Source organism: Antechinus flavipes, chromosome 1 (genome assembly GCF_016432865.1).
Source record: "Antechinus flavipes isolate AdamAnt ecotype Samford, QLD, Australia chromosome 1, AdamAnt_v2, whole genome shotgun sequence".
NCBI classification, from domain to species: Eukaryota; Metazoa; Chordata; class Mammalia; order Dasyuromorphia; family Dasyuridae; genus Antechinus; species Antechinus flavipes.
The window spans coordinates 341,743,657-341,762,136 of NC_067398.1; the positions used below are offsets into that span (position 1 = coordinate 341,743,657).

The 18,480-nt window shown below is 37.9% G+C and overlaps 1 protein-coding gene across 2 annotated transcripts in view; it reads left to right on the top strand.

The window, feature by feature from the left end:
• The first annotated feature begins 634 nt into the window (after nt 1-634).
• The window catches only part of CRAMP1 (cramped chromatin regulator homolog 1), a 112,086-nt gene continuing 94,240 nt past the window's right edge, over nt 635-18,480 (top strand). Inside the window, exons 1-2 of one of the 2 annotated variants that reach the window (XM_051969455.1) lie at nt 635-2,990; nt 5,615-5,958. In XM_051969455.1, the coding sequence (XP_051825415.1) occupies nt 5,616-5,958 (343 nt within the window). In that variant the 5' untranslated portion in view covers nt 635-2,990; nt 5,615. Of the gene's footprint in view, nt 2,991-4,295; nt 5,183-5,614; nt 5,959-18,480 lie in introns of those variants that run through there. The other variant, XM_051969454.1, reaches the window with a different exon arrangement.

The following is an 18,480-nucleotide window of genomic DNA, read 5'->3' on the forward strand; positions in this document are numbered from 1 at the left end:
TGGTATGTCTCCTAACTCCTAACATGCTTCCCAACCCCATTTCTTCTCCTTTTAGCTAACTAACCCCTTTCGGGATTTAGTCTGCCATCTAAGGGCATGCCCCAACCTCATGAGGTACTCCCTTTCTCCTGGGTAATCATGAGTTCCCCTGAGGAATTTTTCTCTCATATGCTCTCCTACTCTATTTCATATTTATCATTCCTGGTGTCTACGGTATTCCTTCATTATATCAGTAACCTATTCTTCTAAATAAATCTACCTTTTTTTGCCAAAAAGAACAATGGACATTCTTGTTTTACCCCTGATCTTTTAAGAAGAGATTCTATTTTTTCTCCATTATAGAGCAAAGAGATTGTTCTAAAATACTTGTATGACTTTCATTTTAGTACTCAATAAACTTCAATGGCCCCTTTAAATAAAATATAAATGACTTTGGCATTTAAAATCCTTTAGGATTTAATTCCATTAGTCAACAAACATTTAAAAAATATCTGCTATGTGTCAGGCTCTGTGCTAAGCACTGGGGACACAAAAAAACAAAAAAAGACAGTTCCAGCCTTCAAGAAGCTTACAATTTTATTGAAAGACCAAAGAAAGCTGAAAGGAAAAGTATCTCAAGTGTGTGTGTGGGGGATGGTGGAAAAGTCAAAGAAGTCTAAAATATACCACAGCTATGGATGTCAAAGAAGATCAAAATTAATTAATTAGGTGGGAAACGAGATATATGTCCTGTGCCCTCTCCTTAAATGGAGGTAGACAAATTCATGGTTCTATCCTTCAATCAGAGGAGCAGAGAGTACCTTCAGCATGATAAGATTTCCCATTTATGAGGTACCTGAATAGATGATGTAGAAGTCAAGTCCAAAATGAGGGCAGCAGAATGGCTCATATTAAACATTCAGAACTCCCTTTTACATATACTGTTAACCCAAAGTAGGCTTTTTATTGTTGCCCACATAAAACATTCCTTTCTTTAATCTCTATGGCTTTCTATTGTCTTTTCCTGTAAAAGACTCTTTCCTGACAAAACTCTCATAATCCCTAGATTCCTCAACAGTTCTAGTTCAATGCTTCTTCTTCTTCTTTTTTTTTTTTTTTGCTGAGGCAATGGGTGACTTGCTGAAGGTCAACACAGTTAGGAAGTGCTGAATGTGGGTCACATTTGAACTCAGGTCAGCCTGACTTCAGGGCTTATCCACTTCACCATCTAGTTGCCCCTCAATACTTCTTTCTAAACAAAGCTCTTCCTGATTCCTGCTTTCACTTCAAATCAACAAATCTATTTTGTATTTACCTGTATAAGTACATATCTCCTCTTGATTTGTCTGGGTTTATTTTGTGTCCTATACTGATGATGTCACGTAAGGATTCTTTCTTTTGTTTTTGTATCCCCTCTCAGTCATCACTTAATAATCACTTGTGGATAGATTGAGTGAACTAAAACTATTGTACTACGCACATTATTCTATGTGCAGAATGTCATGCCTAAAGAGATAGATTAAGTGAAATAGACCCTGTTCATGAAAGGCAATGTGACACAATAGAAAGAATGCTGGGTTTGAGGTCAAAGCACCTTGGTAGGAATTTTGGTTTAGCCACATACTATGTAGGACCAAGGAATATGATTCTTATCCTTTCTGGATTTTCCAGTTTAAAATGAGAGGGTGGACTATTTGATTTCTTCTTCAATGTTAATTCTTGTGGAAGCAATTCATTGCTTTCAGGAGGGAAAGAAAAAATTACATCTGATGAACGTAATGGCAATGGTTAAACTAAGATTGGACAATAATTTGAAGAGGAGAACACTATCACTTTATTAATACAACTCTAAGGTTGTAAGAATTAAACATTAAAAAAATGTATTGTCAGGTGTCATTGAGCAAGAGCACACATAACCCTATAAATTGGTTTTTGCGGTTTAGGCCAGGATAATTTAATATTATTCTACATAAAACGGCATCTTTTTCGAGAAATTAAAATATTCCATCTCTATCATTTACAAACATTTCTATTTCCTTATCAAAGGCCAGGTAAAAAACTGCCTTTCTTATTTAGGCACTCAGTTGTAATCTGTTTTTCCCACGCATTAGTCAACATAGTCCCGACCAATCATCTTTCTCTATCTTGACTTCCTATTGGCTGTTACTCCACCAATCCGAATTGACCCCGCCCTGTACAATCCGAGCAAAAGGCATCACAACATTACTTCATTCTCGGACCCACCCATCTTCCTGCCCCGGGTCCTTCTAGGCCGGCGCGCGCGCCAGTTCTTGGCCAATGAGCTTTGAGCTTGTCGGGCGCCCCGTTGGAATCGGAGGAAAGCTGGTGGCGTGCTCGTGCCCGAGCGCCTTCCCCCGGCCTTCTGCGCGCGCCCCTCGCTCCGCGCGCGGTCGCGTTGCGGCTCCTTTTGCTACTGCCGCTGCTGGAGCCGGAACTGTAGAGCGCCGCGGTGTAGTGCCGCGGCCGCGAGAGAGGCTCCCTGGAATCAGGGGGCGTCCGGGGGGCGGCGGATCGTAGCACCGGCCGGGGCTTCCGACAATCGCCATCCCTTCCCCCGGAGAGGCGGAGGGCCGTTCTCGGATCCGCGCGCGGGGTCGCGCCGCGCCTCGCTGCGGGGCCCGGGGCTCAGAGCGGACCTGCCCCTGCTCAGCCCTTGGCCCACAGTGTCTCTTTCCCTTTCGTTCTCCCTATCCGGAGGACACTCCCCTGGACCCTTCCCCCAGCGGCCGGTGGCCGCCCTGATCTGCCTCGGGGTTGGGGGGGAACGGAGCAGCGACTGAGGCGGCCGGGATCAGGCCGGCCGAGCCTGAGGCCCGGCCCTGGGCTACCGGGACCACAGCCTGCAAAGGAGGGCTCCCGGGGCCCGGGCCGGGGGAGGGTGTTGTGAGCCTGGAGCAGTCCCTGGAGAAGCGGGAAGCACGCCGCTGGACTGTGAGCAGCCGGCCGGAGAGCCCGCGGTGCCAGGCTGCAGCTGCGCTTTGATGCCTAAGGTAAAGGGCTGGTGTGCACCTGGGGCGCCGGGTCGATTACTTTAAGTGGAAGGGGTCGCGAAGGATGAGCATTCGGCGAGTCCGTGGTCGTTTTTCTCACCCTTGGTCGCTGCTGGGTTGCACCCTTGGTCGCTGCTGGGTTGGAAGGATTGTCTTCAGGATCGGGGACGCCCACATGAGCCACCTTAATTCAGAGCAGTCATTCTGTCGTGTAGATGAGAGATTTTCCTGTAGTTAGCAAAATCGGGAGACGGGCTAATCGTAAAAAAGTAAAATAATTAATGTTGGCTAGAGGGCAGATTGGAGGAACGTAAAGATGAGAAGCAAGGTATCCTGTTTCGGGAAGCGTCTTCGGTCCTGGAAGGACGATCAGCCTGGGGAGTTGAGCTATGTTTCGGATGAATTGTGTCCTAGTTGAAGTGGTCTGAGAATCTAAGACTTAACACACAGCATGGGTAGTTGTCTTATTAGTGGTCTTGTAAAATGTAGAAAAGTAGTTTAGGGCTCCCTGCCGGTCCCCCTCCCCCGCAATGTGACAGGTGTTTGACTACTGCTGGTGTTTTTCTTTTTGCTGAAAAAGTGAATTGCACCTGTGTGCACCTTCAGGTATAATGTTGGGTTATCATCTCCCTAGAATGATTCCAATTCTTTTGGAATAGCTTTAAAAATTTTAGACCTGCAGTTTTCTGTACGACTGTATCTTCTGCATACATATTAGCTAGCTTATTCGGTGTTCTGAAAAAGTAGGTGTTCTTGGTTCTGCTCGGTATCTGCATTTACTATGTCTGGGAAATATGTTTTAAGGCTATTTTATTAAGCTTAATGTTTGTGCTGCTGGTCTAACACTTGAGATAAAGCAACCAAGGTCTTTGCCCCCACACTACAAATTTTATACCAAATAAAGCTCTTCCTAAGTTCTATATTTTATTAAAAGGATATTGAATAAGGAAGGAATTGTAATATTGCTCCTTGCTTTTGAATCAATTCTTGTAAAGTATATTTTAGATGTTACTTTTTATATCTGTATTCTTATGTCAAGTTTTTAGCAGTTTTATTTTTGATCCTTCATGTCACTTAACTTTTACCAATTATTTGAGTTAGTGATTTACATCACAGATCAAATATGTGAAAAGTCATTTTTTAATCTACATTTTTTGTATTACACACAATATAGAATATTGGCCCTGTATTGATGCTATGCTCATTTTAGTTTTGTTACTTAAAAAAAAAAACTTTTCCTTTTTTTAATACATTTTTTATCATTTAGATATTCAATAACATTAGTTAGCTCAATTCCAAATAATAGATTGTTATTTTTTCTCCAGTGATTGTGTTCTAGGGCATAGTTCCTGAAGACTTTAAACTTCTACTGATTAGTTTTATTTCATAATACATGGATTAATGTTTTTGTCCATAGATATTTATACAAATTGTTTTTGAGGGAAACTGATTTTTGACCGCAGCCAATTTTTGAGGTGCAAATTTACATTATGGAATTTTTACGTGCAATGGATAAGAAATTATGGCAATGATAATAAAAAAATATTTTTAAAGGAAGAATTTCTGAAATCTGAAAAAACTACCGAACTCATATATAAACGCAGCTACATGGTGCAACAGGCTCTTTTGTTGAAAAAGAAAAAAAAGAAAAACCCTCTAAAAGACCTTTTTTTCTCTTTATTCTGAAATTATCTGGGGATCTTATCTTTGAAGTAACTTCTTTTCTGATTCCAGAAGACAATAATTTACTGGGATTTGGGGGCTTAAATTGTTGTTTGTTTTATTTTTTTTTAATGCAAAAAGGTGACAGCAGCTTTCAGCCTTGGTGTTCTCTTTGCAAAGTAGCCAGCTTGAGGTTGGCTCCTCCTGCACTTGATCTTGGGCCCTCTGCCCCTTTCCTGGGGTGAACTTGTAGCTAGTGGCAGGAGTAGGTGTGCAAAATGTGGTAGTCCTTTCCCTTTTTTTTGGGGGGGGCAGCGTGGGGGGAGGGGGAAGGAGTTGGGAATCTTTGCAGCCTTGGCCAGCCCCAGCCCCAGCCCCAGAGTCAGAGTAGGAGCGAGCTCCACACGCACAGAGAAGCTGCTGCTGCATCTAGGACGATGAACCATTTCCCCCCTGGGTAGGTCGGATCACCTCGGCTCCATGGTGAGGAGAAAGAAGACAGCCCCCGGCCCCGAGGACCCGCAGCATGGGTAGGACAGAGAGGGGGCCCTGCAGCGGCTTCGGGGGCCCCGCAGCTCCCCGGGGTCTCCGCCGTCTGGGGCTGCTGCTGCTCTGGTTTTCTCTCTCTTCGCGAGCGCTTCAGACGCCTGACTTTGGCTGGGCCGTTTCCTTGGCAAATCCGCCGTCCAGTCTCCTTGGAAGGGTCCGGAGCCCTCCGGGTCGATTCTGGGGAGGGCTAGGTGGACTGGGGATCCGTCTCCGGCCCCCTGGCAGACTGGGCCCGGGCTGTTGGGCCGGGACAGGCAAAGGAGCCGAGAGGGGATTTGTAACAAACAACGGCGGCCATGTTGAGAGGGAATTTCTGCAGCTAAACTTCTCCCCTCTCTGGGCCAGGGATTTTCTCTCCTTTGCGGGTCTCATGAGGTTTTTCCTTTTTTCTTTCCTCTTCCCCCTTCCCCTAGGATGACAGTGAAGTTGGGAGACGGCAGCAGCGGGGAGGAAGGGCTCAAAAAGCTGGGCAAGAGATCAGCAGATGAGGAGTCCCTGGAAGGAGAAGGGGCTGGAGGAGGAGAAGCAGCTGAAGAGACCAGCCACAGCACAAAGAAAGAGGAGAAGATTATCAATAATAATAACAATAATAACCCTTCCTCCTCCAGTTTGCAGCAAGCCCAGTCCCCTCTTCAGGCTTCTTCCCAGGACCAGCATCATTTCTTAAGGTCCAGTGTGAGACCTCAGAGCAAGAGATTCAGGAAAGATTCAGCCTGTGCAGTTGGCAGCAACAGCAGCACCAGTGCCAAGGGAAAAGGTATGCTCAGCTCTCCCTAACCCCCCCCTCCCCCCAAATTACATCCACATACACTATGACCCTTCCCCAAATTTTCAGGATCTGCCACTTTATTCTTTTCACTGGAGGGTCCTAGTGGCTAGGGCCTTCTTCTCTTTCCCCTCCCCCAACCTTTACACCTCCATACTAGTTAAATTGCTGTAATGGCCCACTCTTCAGTTTACATTTGCAAAATAGTCACTTTGGAAACTTACTTAGGAGTGTGGGAAAGACACCTATTTTGAAATAACCTGTTGTCTTAAATTTTATCTATTTTGAAACTTCAGCAAATTTATTTTATTTTGACTAGTAAATTGGATTTTAGTAATATGTTTTTTGAGTGATTCTTACTACGCCTCTGTTTTAGACTATAGTTTTGACTATAATAAAATATTTTAGAATTGAGCAGTATCATGAAAATTAAGAAAAGGAAAATATTTAATGTTTCCCCTTTCTAGAAAGGTAGTAATTCCAACAAAGGAACTGGTTTAGTTTGGAGAAAAGAATTACAAATGGCTGCTTCTAACTTGATTTGGTCATAATTTGTATAGCAGGCTTTACCATAAGTCTTCATTAGTGCAAAACTATCAGAGTAATGTTTCTCTTAAATTTTTCAGTTATTTTACTTTAGTGTCTTGGATAAGATCTTACTTCCTTAAGAGTGGTGACTAGTGAAGAGGATGTTCTAATGACCTAATGCTATTATATAGGAACAATAGTTAAGACTTAAAACTTGTCATTTTATTTTGATTTTTTTTAATAGGCATTAGTGATTAATTAAGTATACTCCTCCTATTTAATTTCCCTCAACAAAATGGGGAAAGAGTGCCAGATAAACTACATTTTTGTTAACTTTTTTCTATTGATCAATCAGGATCCTGCCATTGTTTAACTATATAAAGGAATTAGACATTATCTTGTTTATATTCAGATGCTCACATTTTGCAAATTTAGAAATGATTCAGGAAATATTACATCTATATTAGAATTATATGTAAATTAACCCTCTTGAATTTTGTGAGATGATGATTAAAGTTATTTAATAAATAATCGCAGACAGATTTGAAAAGGTGATGAGCAAATCCGTTTTCAGAATTTAATGGTCTTTTCAAATCCTCAACTTAAAATTGGTCAATGGACTCTGGAATTATTGGCACTACTAACATTTAATAAATGCTAATAAATATTAGCTTTAATAAAGCTTTTTGAGGTGGGGCAAAAGTACAAGAGTTAAGTGAGTTTAAGAGTGAGCTCAGATTAAGGTTCAGATCTGACCTATCACTGGGGACACCAGCTGTGTGACTTTAGGCAAGTCACATAACCCCCATTGCTTAGAGAGGGGTATGGGTGGAGTAGGGGTGGAGAAGATATTCAAATGTTAAAATGCTTGGGGCAGGTATTTTCTTTGAAGTATAAAGTTTTGTTCTGATGGGAAGGGGGGAGGGGAGGAATGCAACCTATTTATCAATCTCATTTGTGTAATTACAATTAACTTTTTCTTATGTCTTTGTAACTATATTGTATACAAGTGCCTTGAATGACTTTTGGTTGCAAAAGTTAATGAAAAATGACTTGACAATAAATTCATCATACTTACTTTGTATTAAATATTAGCAATGCCTACAGAATTGGGTTTACTTTTTAGAATTGGGTAGGTTCCAAATAGGATGTGAAGAATGGCCACATGGCATAGTGAAGTGATAGGTTTGAAATGAGAAGACCTGAGTTGACATATTGAATTGTCATCTATCCTATCAGAGTCTCAGTTTCCTTATTTGTAAAATTGGAATAATTTCATTTTTGTAGGAACTGTACATTGCAAACTTTAAAGTCCTGTAGAATTATGAATTATTAAGATCTTTTTCTAGCAGTAGCCATTAGCTTACCACTAAATTATTTCTCTATTAAGTAAAATATGAATTTAGGAGGGACTTGTATTTAAGAAAAAAAATGTGCCCTTTGTGTTTTCCCTGACCTGCCTTGTCTATCTCTTTGTCTCTCTACCTCTCTGCTTCTGTCCCTCCCATTTAGTAGCTTAAAGTAGTGGTAGCTTTTAGTACGATTGAAGAAATAGGTGTGCTTTTTTTATTCTGTAGCTTGCCCATCAGCATCTGGCATTTTAATTCCTAATTTGACGTCTTCTTTGTAATAGTATGATGGTGTGGTGATCAGCCTCAGTCCTTCAGATAGGCTTTTAATGTTTCTGAGAAATTTTTTACTCTGTTTGGAATATAAAAACTATTACATCAACATTGTTAGCCTCAAACAAGAAAAACAGTTGTGCCTTGACAGTTTTTTCAACTTATGAAGTTTTGACTTGGGACTGAACAGTGTAAATGTCAATGAACAAATGAACCACCAGATCATTAAATATAACACTTAGGAAAAAATTTATATTATTTACGTATATATGAAATTAATTTTTTGCCAATTTAGATGTTAAAGTAAAAGAATTTTACTTTGTTATCTTTGTTATAGAATAACATTGATTAATATAAGTAAAGAAACTTAGTGAAGAGACCCAGGAATGTTTCCTTGACTTAATCCTATGTTGTCCTCCACAAGAATATAAGTTGAAGACAATGTGAAAAAAAAATCCATTAGAAAGCTTTGGAATGATAAAAACACTTGGTTGAAGGAAGATGCTGGCAGTTGTCTTAAAAGCGTACCTTAAGACTAAAACCATTTGATTCTCTCCTTTTGTTGATACATATTTTTATTTTATGTACTTTTTACGAGCAGCATTTTAGGAAGCAGTGTGACGATAGTAGAAAATATGGAGGATTGGGAGTCAGATGAGTTATTCTGCATCTGTCACTGATTTATTAGGTTACTGGGAACAAATTGGTTTATGCTTTTTCTGAGTTTTCTCATAAGCTGAAGAGTTTCATCTAAATCAGAGTTCTTAGAAACATATGGTCATGAACATGTAAGAAATACTTTCTTAATGATAATTGTTCTCAATTTAATTGTTTTTTGACATTACTATTTTCAGAACATTTTGAGAAGAAATCTGGCTTTCTCAAAATTTACCATGGACTACAGGTCAAAGACAAAAAGATAATTAAGTACTTCTGTTTTAGATAGTCTCAATAATCCATTTCAATTCTAAAAATCTATAATAACTTGTGATTAATTGAACTTAAAGTAGATCTTATCCTGAGGTCAGATGCTCAGGAGTATGTTACACGTGTGATATGGTAAAATAATAATAATAATCATAATTCTTTTTGAACAGGCCTCCAAAAACTGGATTTTATTTTTAGTGTGATCTTCAGCAAATCACTTTATTTCAATTTCCTCATCTGTGAAATAGAGATAGGTAATTCTTTTACTCTTTATCATGGTATTGTTGTGAAGCACAAGTGAGATATAATTGAAAGTGTCCCAAGAACTATAAAACCCTATGTGAAGGTAGGCTATGATTATTATGAGAATAATAGATTTATTCTCCATTGATGTCTTAGTTGTGTGTCATTCTGCCATGGATTTTTGCAGGTACAAGATCTGATTAGTACTGTCAAGCTGGAAAGGTTTTGAGTGGACCTGATGATAGACTTATTTCAACATATATCTGTGTCTGAGGAATAAGCCTAGCTTCATAATGATACAATTCTTCAGCCATGTAACTCTTCTTTTCAGTTAAGAGTCTGAAAACCTATCCTGCTTCTTCTGGAAACTAATGGAGTTACTAGGAGCAAGATGATTGACTGCACTAGATCTCATTTGTCTACTAAGTTATGAAGTCACACATTGTTGGAAATCATACATCTCAGAAGTGTAACAGTTTTGTTGGACCTTAAAGATCATTTAGACCCTAATATCTATAGTTAACATTTTTCTGATTGGTGGATCACCTGGAAAACAGATATTTGTTGTGGAGCTATTGGTAATTCTGAGCTCCTTCAGACCTTCTCACTGAAGCAAGAGAACAGAAAGATGACAAACTTCTATTCCAAGTAGTTGTCAATGTAGTTATATTCAGATTCTGCCCCTTTTTCCTTAGATAAAAAGCCAGGCTCAGGTGGCATCAAGAGGATGTGGCATTCTGGTTACCAGTGGAGACTCCTTGTAGACAGAAGTCAATTGGATCAGGCATTGTGCCAAGCTTTAGTGAGGCAAAGAAAGGTAAACGCAATCTGTGTCTTCAAGGAGCTCACATTCTTAATGGGGAAGAAAACCATGGAAATAACTAGGCACATACAACATATATGCAGAGTAGTTGGAAGATATTTTCATTGGGGAATGCACTATCAGCTGTGGGACCAGATATGACCACTTGTAGAAGTTAGAATTTGAGTTGAGTTCATGAAGAAAAGCCAGGAAACTTAAGAAAAGGAGGTGAAGAAGGAGAGCATTACAGGCATTGGGAGACATTCAATGCAAAGGTCTGGAGACTAGAGATAGTGTGTCATGTTTGAGCATTAGCAGTTAGACCAGTATGGCCAGATGAATCAAAGCCTTCATGTAGGGGAGAAAAATATTAAGGTGACTGGAAAGCTAGGAAGAAACTATATTGACAAGACCTTTAAATGCCAAAGAGGAGGACTAATAATAGACCCTAATATCTATAGTTAACTATAAAACTGTCTATAGAATAGATATCTATTCTATAAAATAAAATATAAAAAATAATATAAAACTTTCTATCTATAGTTATTTGATCTTGGAGAATATAGGGAGTCACTAGAGATTACTTGCACAGGAACAAGACCTGATCAGATCTGTATTTGAGGAAAATCACATTGGCATCTGAGTAGAGGTTAAAATAAATAGAGAGAGGGCAAAAGTAGAGAGAACAATTAGAAAGCATTTCTTGCCTGGAAAATTAGCACGACAACCCTGAAAGAGGATGTGAGCGGGGAGAAGAGGACATATGTGGGACATTTTGTGAAGGCAGAAAGGAAAATATTTGGCAGGGAATTGGATGTGAAGCGAATGAGGGTGAGGTTGAAGATAAGGATGAGTCTGTTTTGTTAACCTGGGTAACTGGGAATATGGTGATAATGTCAACATTTATGTAAGTTGGGAAGAGGGAGATTTAGAGGGTGTGGTGAATAATCAATTATCTTCTGGACATTTTGAGATTTAGGTGCTATGGGCCATTGACTTTAAGGTGTCCAAAAGGCAATTGTATTATACTTTAAGAGAAAGGAAATTAAGGATGAGTATTTATTTTCTGCATAGAGATAATAATTGAACCCTAGGGAACTCATGAGATCACTAAATGAGATTAAAGAGAACTCAGAAGAGGACTTGGGCCAGAGCCTGGGGATATCCACAATGGGAATGATGAGCATGAAGATCAGTAAAGGAGTTTGAGAAAGAGGTAGAGAAGAAACACAAGAGAGGAAAGGAGTTAGTCTATCCATAATTTCAGAGGCTGCAGGGTGCCAGTGCCAAGTGGGAATGAAGATTGAGTGAATCCATTAGGTTTGACTCTTAAGAGCACCTTGATACCTTTGGAGAGGACGGTTTCAGTTGGATGATGTTAGTTGTTACCATTGGTTTTTTTGTCTTCTCTCATCATCATCACTAAAACTACTCCTATTTTGGGTTCTTCTGTCTGAAGTGCTTCAGAGGCAGAATGAAGATTACATGTAGTATGGAAATAGGACTGGAATGTTTGAAGTTCCCAGAACTTAGAAAAGAGGGAATAGCTGGAAACCACACTAATAGAAACACATGGATCACTCCCTACTTTTTTCAGAGGGAGAGGGTTGGAAATAAAATAAGTTTTAATTCCTGGAAAATGGATGAACAAATTGATATTTGACTATAGTGGAATATTATTGTGCTATAAGGGATCTTGCATGTATAACATTCAGACATGAGAATGAATGAACAAAAAAAATTAAGCACTTACTACTTACTATAGATACTATATCAGATACTCTAAATACTAATAGAAAGAATGAAATTGTTCCTATTCTAAAGGAGCTCACACTGTAATTTGAGATGAAGGGGTGTATGGAAAGATCCAAAAACCATAAGTTTTCAATGATTGGTCAGTGGCAGGATCCAGGACTCCTTAGATTAAATTAGATCAATTAATAGTGCTAGAGTTATGCAGAATGTAGAAGCAGAATAAATAATAAGGTCAGGACAGACATTAGGATGCAGGGCAGGGAAAATGGTTAGGCCTGGAATCCCTCATCTCATTGAAAGGAATAGATTTATTGGCTCTCATTTCATTTGAGTAGTTGAGCAACTAGAATGGGTTCTGGGTGGCTCTGGGCTGCAGAAGAAGATAGAGGGGTAAGATATGGGTAAGGAAAGAATTAAAAGGTTACTATATGTGATGGTTACAATAGTGTTAACAAAAGCAATACTAAAAGGCAACAAAATTCAGCAAGTACAGCAGTGTTGGTACCAAATTATCAAAGTTAAAGTACAAAGCCTTCCTTTTTGTTAACAGATGGTAACTATTAAAGTGGAAAGTGACAAGGTACTAGGAGGTTTTGCTTAACTATTCCCTGAGAATGAGCTCAGTAAAGTTTATTTGGATACTTATTGAGAAGTATCTCTAGTGTCAAAACAAAATGTATCAATAAAACTTTTTAAAAAGTAGTAGTGAGGTCTGGGCAGAGAGGCAGGAAAATTGAATTCTCTGTTTTGTCTCTCCAGAAAAGACATTTAAGTTACATTTCTTCCATCTCAGCAGAGGACTTCATCTCAAACTTCCCTGAAAAAATTCAGTTCATCTTTTGTGAACTACCTCTCTTCAATTTCACATTTCAAATCACCTCACTATTATTACTCTATTTTTTTCCTTTTGCTCCATTTTAAGAAGTGTTCTTATCAATGCCAACCTATCTTCTTGTGTTTTTGCTTCCATTGCCACCTCTCATTTAAAGTTTATTGGCCTTCATTGTTTCTCTTTTCCCAATTTTTAGTTTCTCTGTATACTTTCTCCTTCTTTGCTGCTTATTGACATACCCAGAGACCATCCGCCATTCAAGAGCAAACAAAAAAACTCAAATCTTTAATCTGTTGTCCTCTTCTCTCTTTCATAGCTTAAATCCTAGAAAAATCTGTTTGCATACTTTATGTCTTTGGTTGGTAACTTCTATTATCTCTCAGCCTCTTATTATCTGGCTTCTCTCCCCATTATTTTAATTGAAATTTCTTTGTCTTTAGTATTAGATCCAGTTTCTGAGTTTGACATTTGTTTACCGTTCTTCCTTACTTGTGTTTTCCCAGCACTGCTTTGTTGTGGTTCCTTAGCCATAGCTTTTCCTCCACAGGGTTCTATCCTGTGTCTTCTCTCCTTAGTCTCTTTTTGTAGTCTTACCAGCTTTCATACATTTAACTGTCACTTCTTTGGATAGCTCTTAAAACTACCTAATAAGCCTGAACTCTAATAATGTATCTCAGACTCAATATTTCAAAAACTCATCATCTTTGCTTCAAAACTTACCTTTTCTTCTAAATTCCTGATTTTTGTTGAGGCTATTATTATCCTTCCAATCTCCCAGGTTTATAATCTTGGAGTCATTCTTGACTATTCAGTCCATACCTCTTCTCTTCCTCCTATCCCCTCCTCCCATTCAGTCAGTTCCTAAATCTTGTTAATTCTACTTCATTATCTCATATATATTCCCTTTTCTCTGTTTATGACACATTTTACTTCAGGGTTTCATCACCTTTTGTCCAACTCCTGCAGTACTTTTCCAGTTGGTTTCCTTGAATGCTATCTTTCCTCTGCATAAAGATGTTAATTAAATGCGTGAAAAGGACTTCAGAGAGAATCTTGGGGGATACCCCCTGGTTATGAAAGGCCTGGCATGAAGATCCAGCAAAGGAGAGTGGGAAGAAGTAAGCAGACAACATAAGAAGAAAATGAAGAGAGCATTATCAGAACTCTAAAGAGAAAAGAATGTGAAGAAGAGACTGCAGAGAACTAAAAAAAAACAAAAAATGAGGATTGAGAAAAACAAAACAAAACATTAGATTTGATAATTAAGGAATTACTAGTAAATTTGGAGAGAACAATTTCATTTGAATGATGAGGTTGGAATCTAGATTGCAGTTAAGATGGTGGTAAAAGGGAAAGAAATAGAATCAGCCTTTGCAAGGAGCTTAACCAAGAAAGGAAAAAGAGATATTAAATGAGACTTTTTTGAAGATAGGGGAGACATGGCTATGTTTTGTAGACAGTAGGGAAGCCGCTAGTATATGGAAATTGAAGATAAAAAAAGACTGGGGGATAAGGGGACAATGTGTTGGAAATGAAATGGAATAGAATCATTTGTGCATACATTAGGGTTTGTTTCTTAAATAGCCACTTCTTTACCAGAGGCATAAGTGAAGGAGATCGTTGCAGAAGGCAGAAGTGATGTGAGAAGAGGGAGAGGAAAGAAGGTTTAGAATCCCTAGCTTCCATTAAAGCATAACCTAAGGTCAATCTTCCAGAAACTTTTCCTCATTTACTCAGGTCTTCTGTCAATTATTATTTTTTTATTTACTTGACTGTGAATATGTTCTATACCTCATTAGAATGTATGCTTCTTGATGGCAAGAATTGTGTGTTTTGTATTTGTATCTCCAATGTTTAGCAAAATGCTTGGTACGTTTTAGGTGCTTGTTGAATATTTGTTAATTGACTTAATTTTTTTTTTAAACTCAGACATGGCCAGGGCAGAGATGGAGATAGAAGCAATTAAATAGATATCTGAGAGCACTTGAAAATTTCCAAACTACATGACTAAAGATAATTTATTGCTTTGTAAATTTAACAAACTCAGAATTTTGGTTATTTTGTTTTATTATCAACGAAAGGATTGCATTATTATTCTTAAGATGGGGAGGGGGAAACTTTAGTAACAAATTTAAAACTCATGGTAGTTTTTCCAATTTGTTTTTCTAAAGCGAATTGTGGTTGTATATATAGCAGTTGTCAATATTATAATTTATATTTTTGAATTTTAGTTTTCATGGTACATTTGTATGATATGAAAATAAAGCAGTGATGATATGGGATAACATAGCTATTTAGCACATCTAAACATTAGCAATGTAGGTCATGGTATTTACATATGAATGTTTATGATCTTATTTCTTATTACATGCTCTCTATATTGGAGATAGAATAGATGATATGTTTTCTGACCCTGAGGGGAGTATATGTATAATTGGACTGGGCACTAAAAAACATATGCAACAGCATCAAATAATTAGATGACAGAAAAATTCACTTACTGATGCTTAATATGTACAAAACATTGTGCTGGAGCTATAATGACCTAAAGAATAAGTTTGCTTCATCTTCAAGGAGCTTATGCTATATAGGAATTATAAGTAAGGGAAAGATCATTATGTGCCTATGTGCCTAGAATTGGTCTTAGAAGACTTTGTAGAAAAACAGTGGGAATTGTGTTGGAAATGGATCAACTTGAGATAAATAGAGAAATAAGCAGCATTCTAGATCAAGACATGGGGACAAGGATAAAATATTGTCTTTGGATGATGGTACAGAGCCTCATAGCATGACAGTAGTTGATGAGAGAAACAGTGGTAAACATAAGATGACCTATGGGTCATTTCATTGAGCATACATTGAATAAGTGCATGCTTTGTACAAAATAATGTGCTAGACTCTGGAGGTGACTCAAGGTTTATCTAACACAGGGGCCTTCTCACCCTCCATCCTTTCTGGTAGGAAGATAAGAGACAAATCACTATGCTATGTAGTTTTAAATGTTAAATTTAGGCACTAAAAAGACTTGAGACTGGCAAAAACTTCATGGGATAGATGGCTTTGGAGTTGGACTTTGGTGGAAATTGGCATGAGAAATTGGAGTGAAGAAAGTCAGAAAAGCCAGAGAATTTGTGCCTAGAGAGGAGCTGGAACTATTAATGAACTCAGTCTCATTTTGATTCCATAGTTTAGCAGCAGCATGCCCTATTGGTCTGCATTAAAAGAAGTTCAAGTCATAATAATAATAATAATATTTTGGTCTCATTCAACTCTAGAATAATTGTAAGCTGTACATTCTGCATGTAGCATATTTTACTGGAATTTAGAATAAAAGGGAAACCTGGATAGTGAGAGGATCTCTGGACATGCAAGCTTTAGTTGAAGGATCTGGGGGATAACTTGGATAGTTTTAGCTTATTTAAATATTTGAAGGACAGTCATGTGAAAGAAGGATTAGGCTTGTTCTGATTGGCTGCCTGCTGCAGCTATGGGAGCTATTAGTGAATATGAGCGGCAAATTGAGGCTTGAGGTACATATACTGAAAATTTTTCTTAAAGTAAATTATCTAAAAGTGGAAAGGCTCTCAGAGCAGAGGCCATATAGCCACCTGTTGGTCAAGATGTGGGAGAGATTCTTGGTCAGATATGGTTGAACTAGGTGACTTTACAGATTTTGAGATGCCTTGACTTCTGCTATTTATGGTGGTGGCAGAGCAGCAAATAATCTGTTTTAGCCAGAAGGGAAAGTCTAGAGAGATGAATAATATAAAGCTGGAAAAGTAGAGTGGTGTCAAATTGGGGGTGGCCTTAAATGTCAGGAAAGGGAATTTGTACTTAATTTAATAAACAGTGATTGGAATGTTTTAAATACTAGACTAATAAATTTGGACTTGTTTATTGGGAATGGCATGAAAAAAATCACTGTTTTACAAAGATTAATTGGGCAGCAGAATAAATTGGATGACAGAGGGGCCAGTTAAGTGGCATCTGGTTTTATCTGGACATGAAGTGACAACATTTGCTTTAATAAGCTTTGACTTCTTTCAAGTATTTCCCAGTAAAAGTGATTGATAGGGATGGTGTTCTCAACATTTTTGAATGTCTTAAAACAAACTTATCTGTACCATCTGACACATCATATGTCTCATTAGATGTGAAAGAAACCCTAAATTAAAACCATTTTAAAATAACTTGCTGCTTGTATGAATTATTTCTTGTGAAAGTGACTGTATTGGTACTTGGTTTGCCCTAGAAGGTCACCTATCATTTTGTATTGAAGGCAGTAGGCCATGAATAGTGTTTTCCATTTTGGGGAATTTCATTCAGGCCTGCAAAAGCACTTCTATTTCAGCCTCAACCAACAGACAGTAATATGCTTAGTCACATTTAGGAGTACAGGGAAAAGGTGTAAGGAAGAACTTTTCAAAATTGTTTATAATTTGAGACTTTGACCTCAGAGCTACTTTTCACTACTTTTCTTTGAAGATGAATGGCATTAAGTTAAGTCAGCCTGAAAGGAAAAGACTTTGTCATTGAAATTTTATTTAAAATCTTTAAAAAAAAATTGACTACAATTTCTCAATTGAACCTTGACATCCAAAAGCATTTTTTGGAATATTTAATGCATAATAAAAATAAAGAAAATAAAGCTAACTGTAGAGATGTATGGTGTGACAGTAAAAAATAGAAATCAAGAGGAACCTGAGTTTGAATTTTACCTCTGATACTGTTTTGTAATGATACGGTCAAGTCTCATTTTCTTTATCCAGACTATGCATAAAAATATCTGAAGTTCCTTCTCTCACATTGTAATGCAGATTTAACAAAATAAAATAAAATGTATAGGGCTTTTACCAAGCTTGACAATAAATATCAGCTGTTAATGTAACTACTGTTCAGTAGCTACATCCTACCCTCTTTGCCTCAGGTTTTGATGTTTCAGTATCTTCTCTTTTTTCCCCTTTTCATAATTAAGTAAATTTTGCCAATGCTTCCAGAAAGAGTGTGCCAGTATCTTTCCTGTGGCTTCTTTTCTCAACTCTGAAACCTTCCGAATTAAAATAATCACCAAATTATTCTTATTTTTGTTCTCTCCTTTTAGTAGGACAGTTTTCCAAGAGTTTAGCGTTGCATTTGCTATTTAAGGTTTAGAAATAGCTTTCTTAATTCATTCAGGCCTTCTTTTCTACCTGATAATATCACATTCTTTTCCTAGATCTGGGATTCATAAATTCTTTTTATGTTAAATTTTGTGTTTAATTAAGTATATAGTATTACAAATTTATGTGACACAGCTTCAATAGGGCACTTAGAATACTTGGCAGTTCTTCTATACCTCTCTTATGAATGCACTATTCTACTCACTAGTGGCTCTTCCAAACTTTTCCATTTTTCCTCAAAACTTTCATGGTTTTCTACTCTTCTCAAGCTGAGAATCTTGCCTTATATTTTACTGAAAAAATTGAAATAATTTTCCTATTGGTCATCTCATATCACTCAAATGCCTTCTGTCAATGTCTCAAAGTGAACCTACTCTTTCCCAAGACAAACTCTTATCTGCATTAAGGATCCTATTTCCTGTCATTCCATTTTTTTACTTATTCCAATCTATTCCATTCTAATGGCTCCTTTCTTACTGCTTACAAATATGCCCAGGTTATCCCTCTCCCTCAGAAAATTTTCACTAATGGATCCTTCCATCTTCACTATCGGTCTATATCCCTTCTTCTTTATGTTTAAAGAATTGTAATTCTTTAAGAAGACTGTTCTAAAATAAATGTCTCCATTTCTTCCCATTTTTCTTC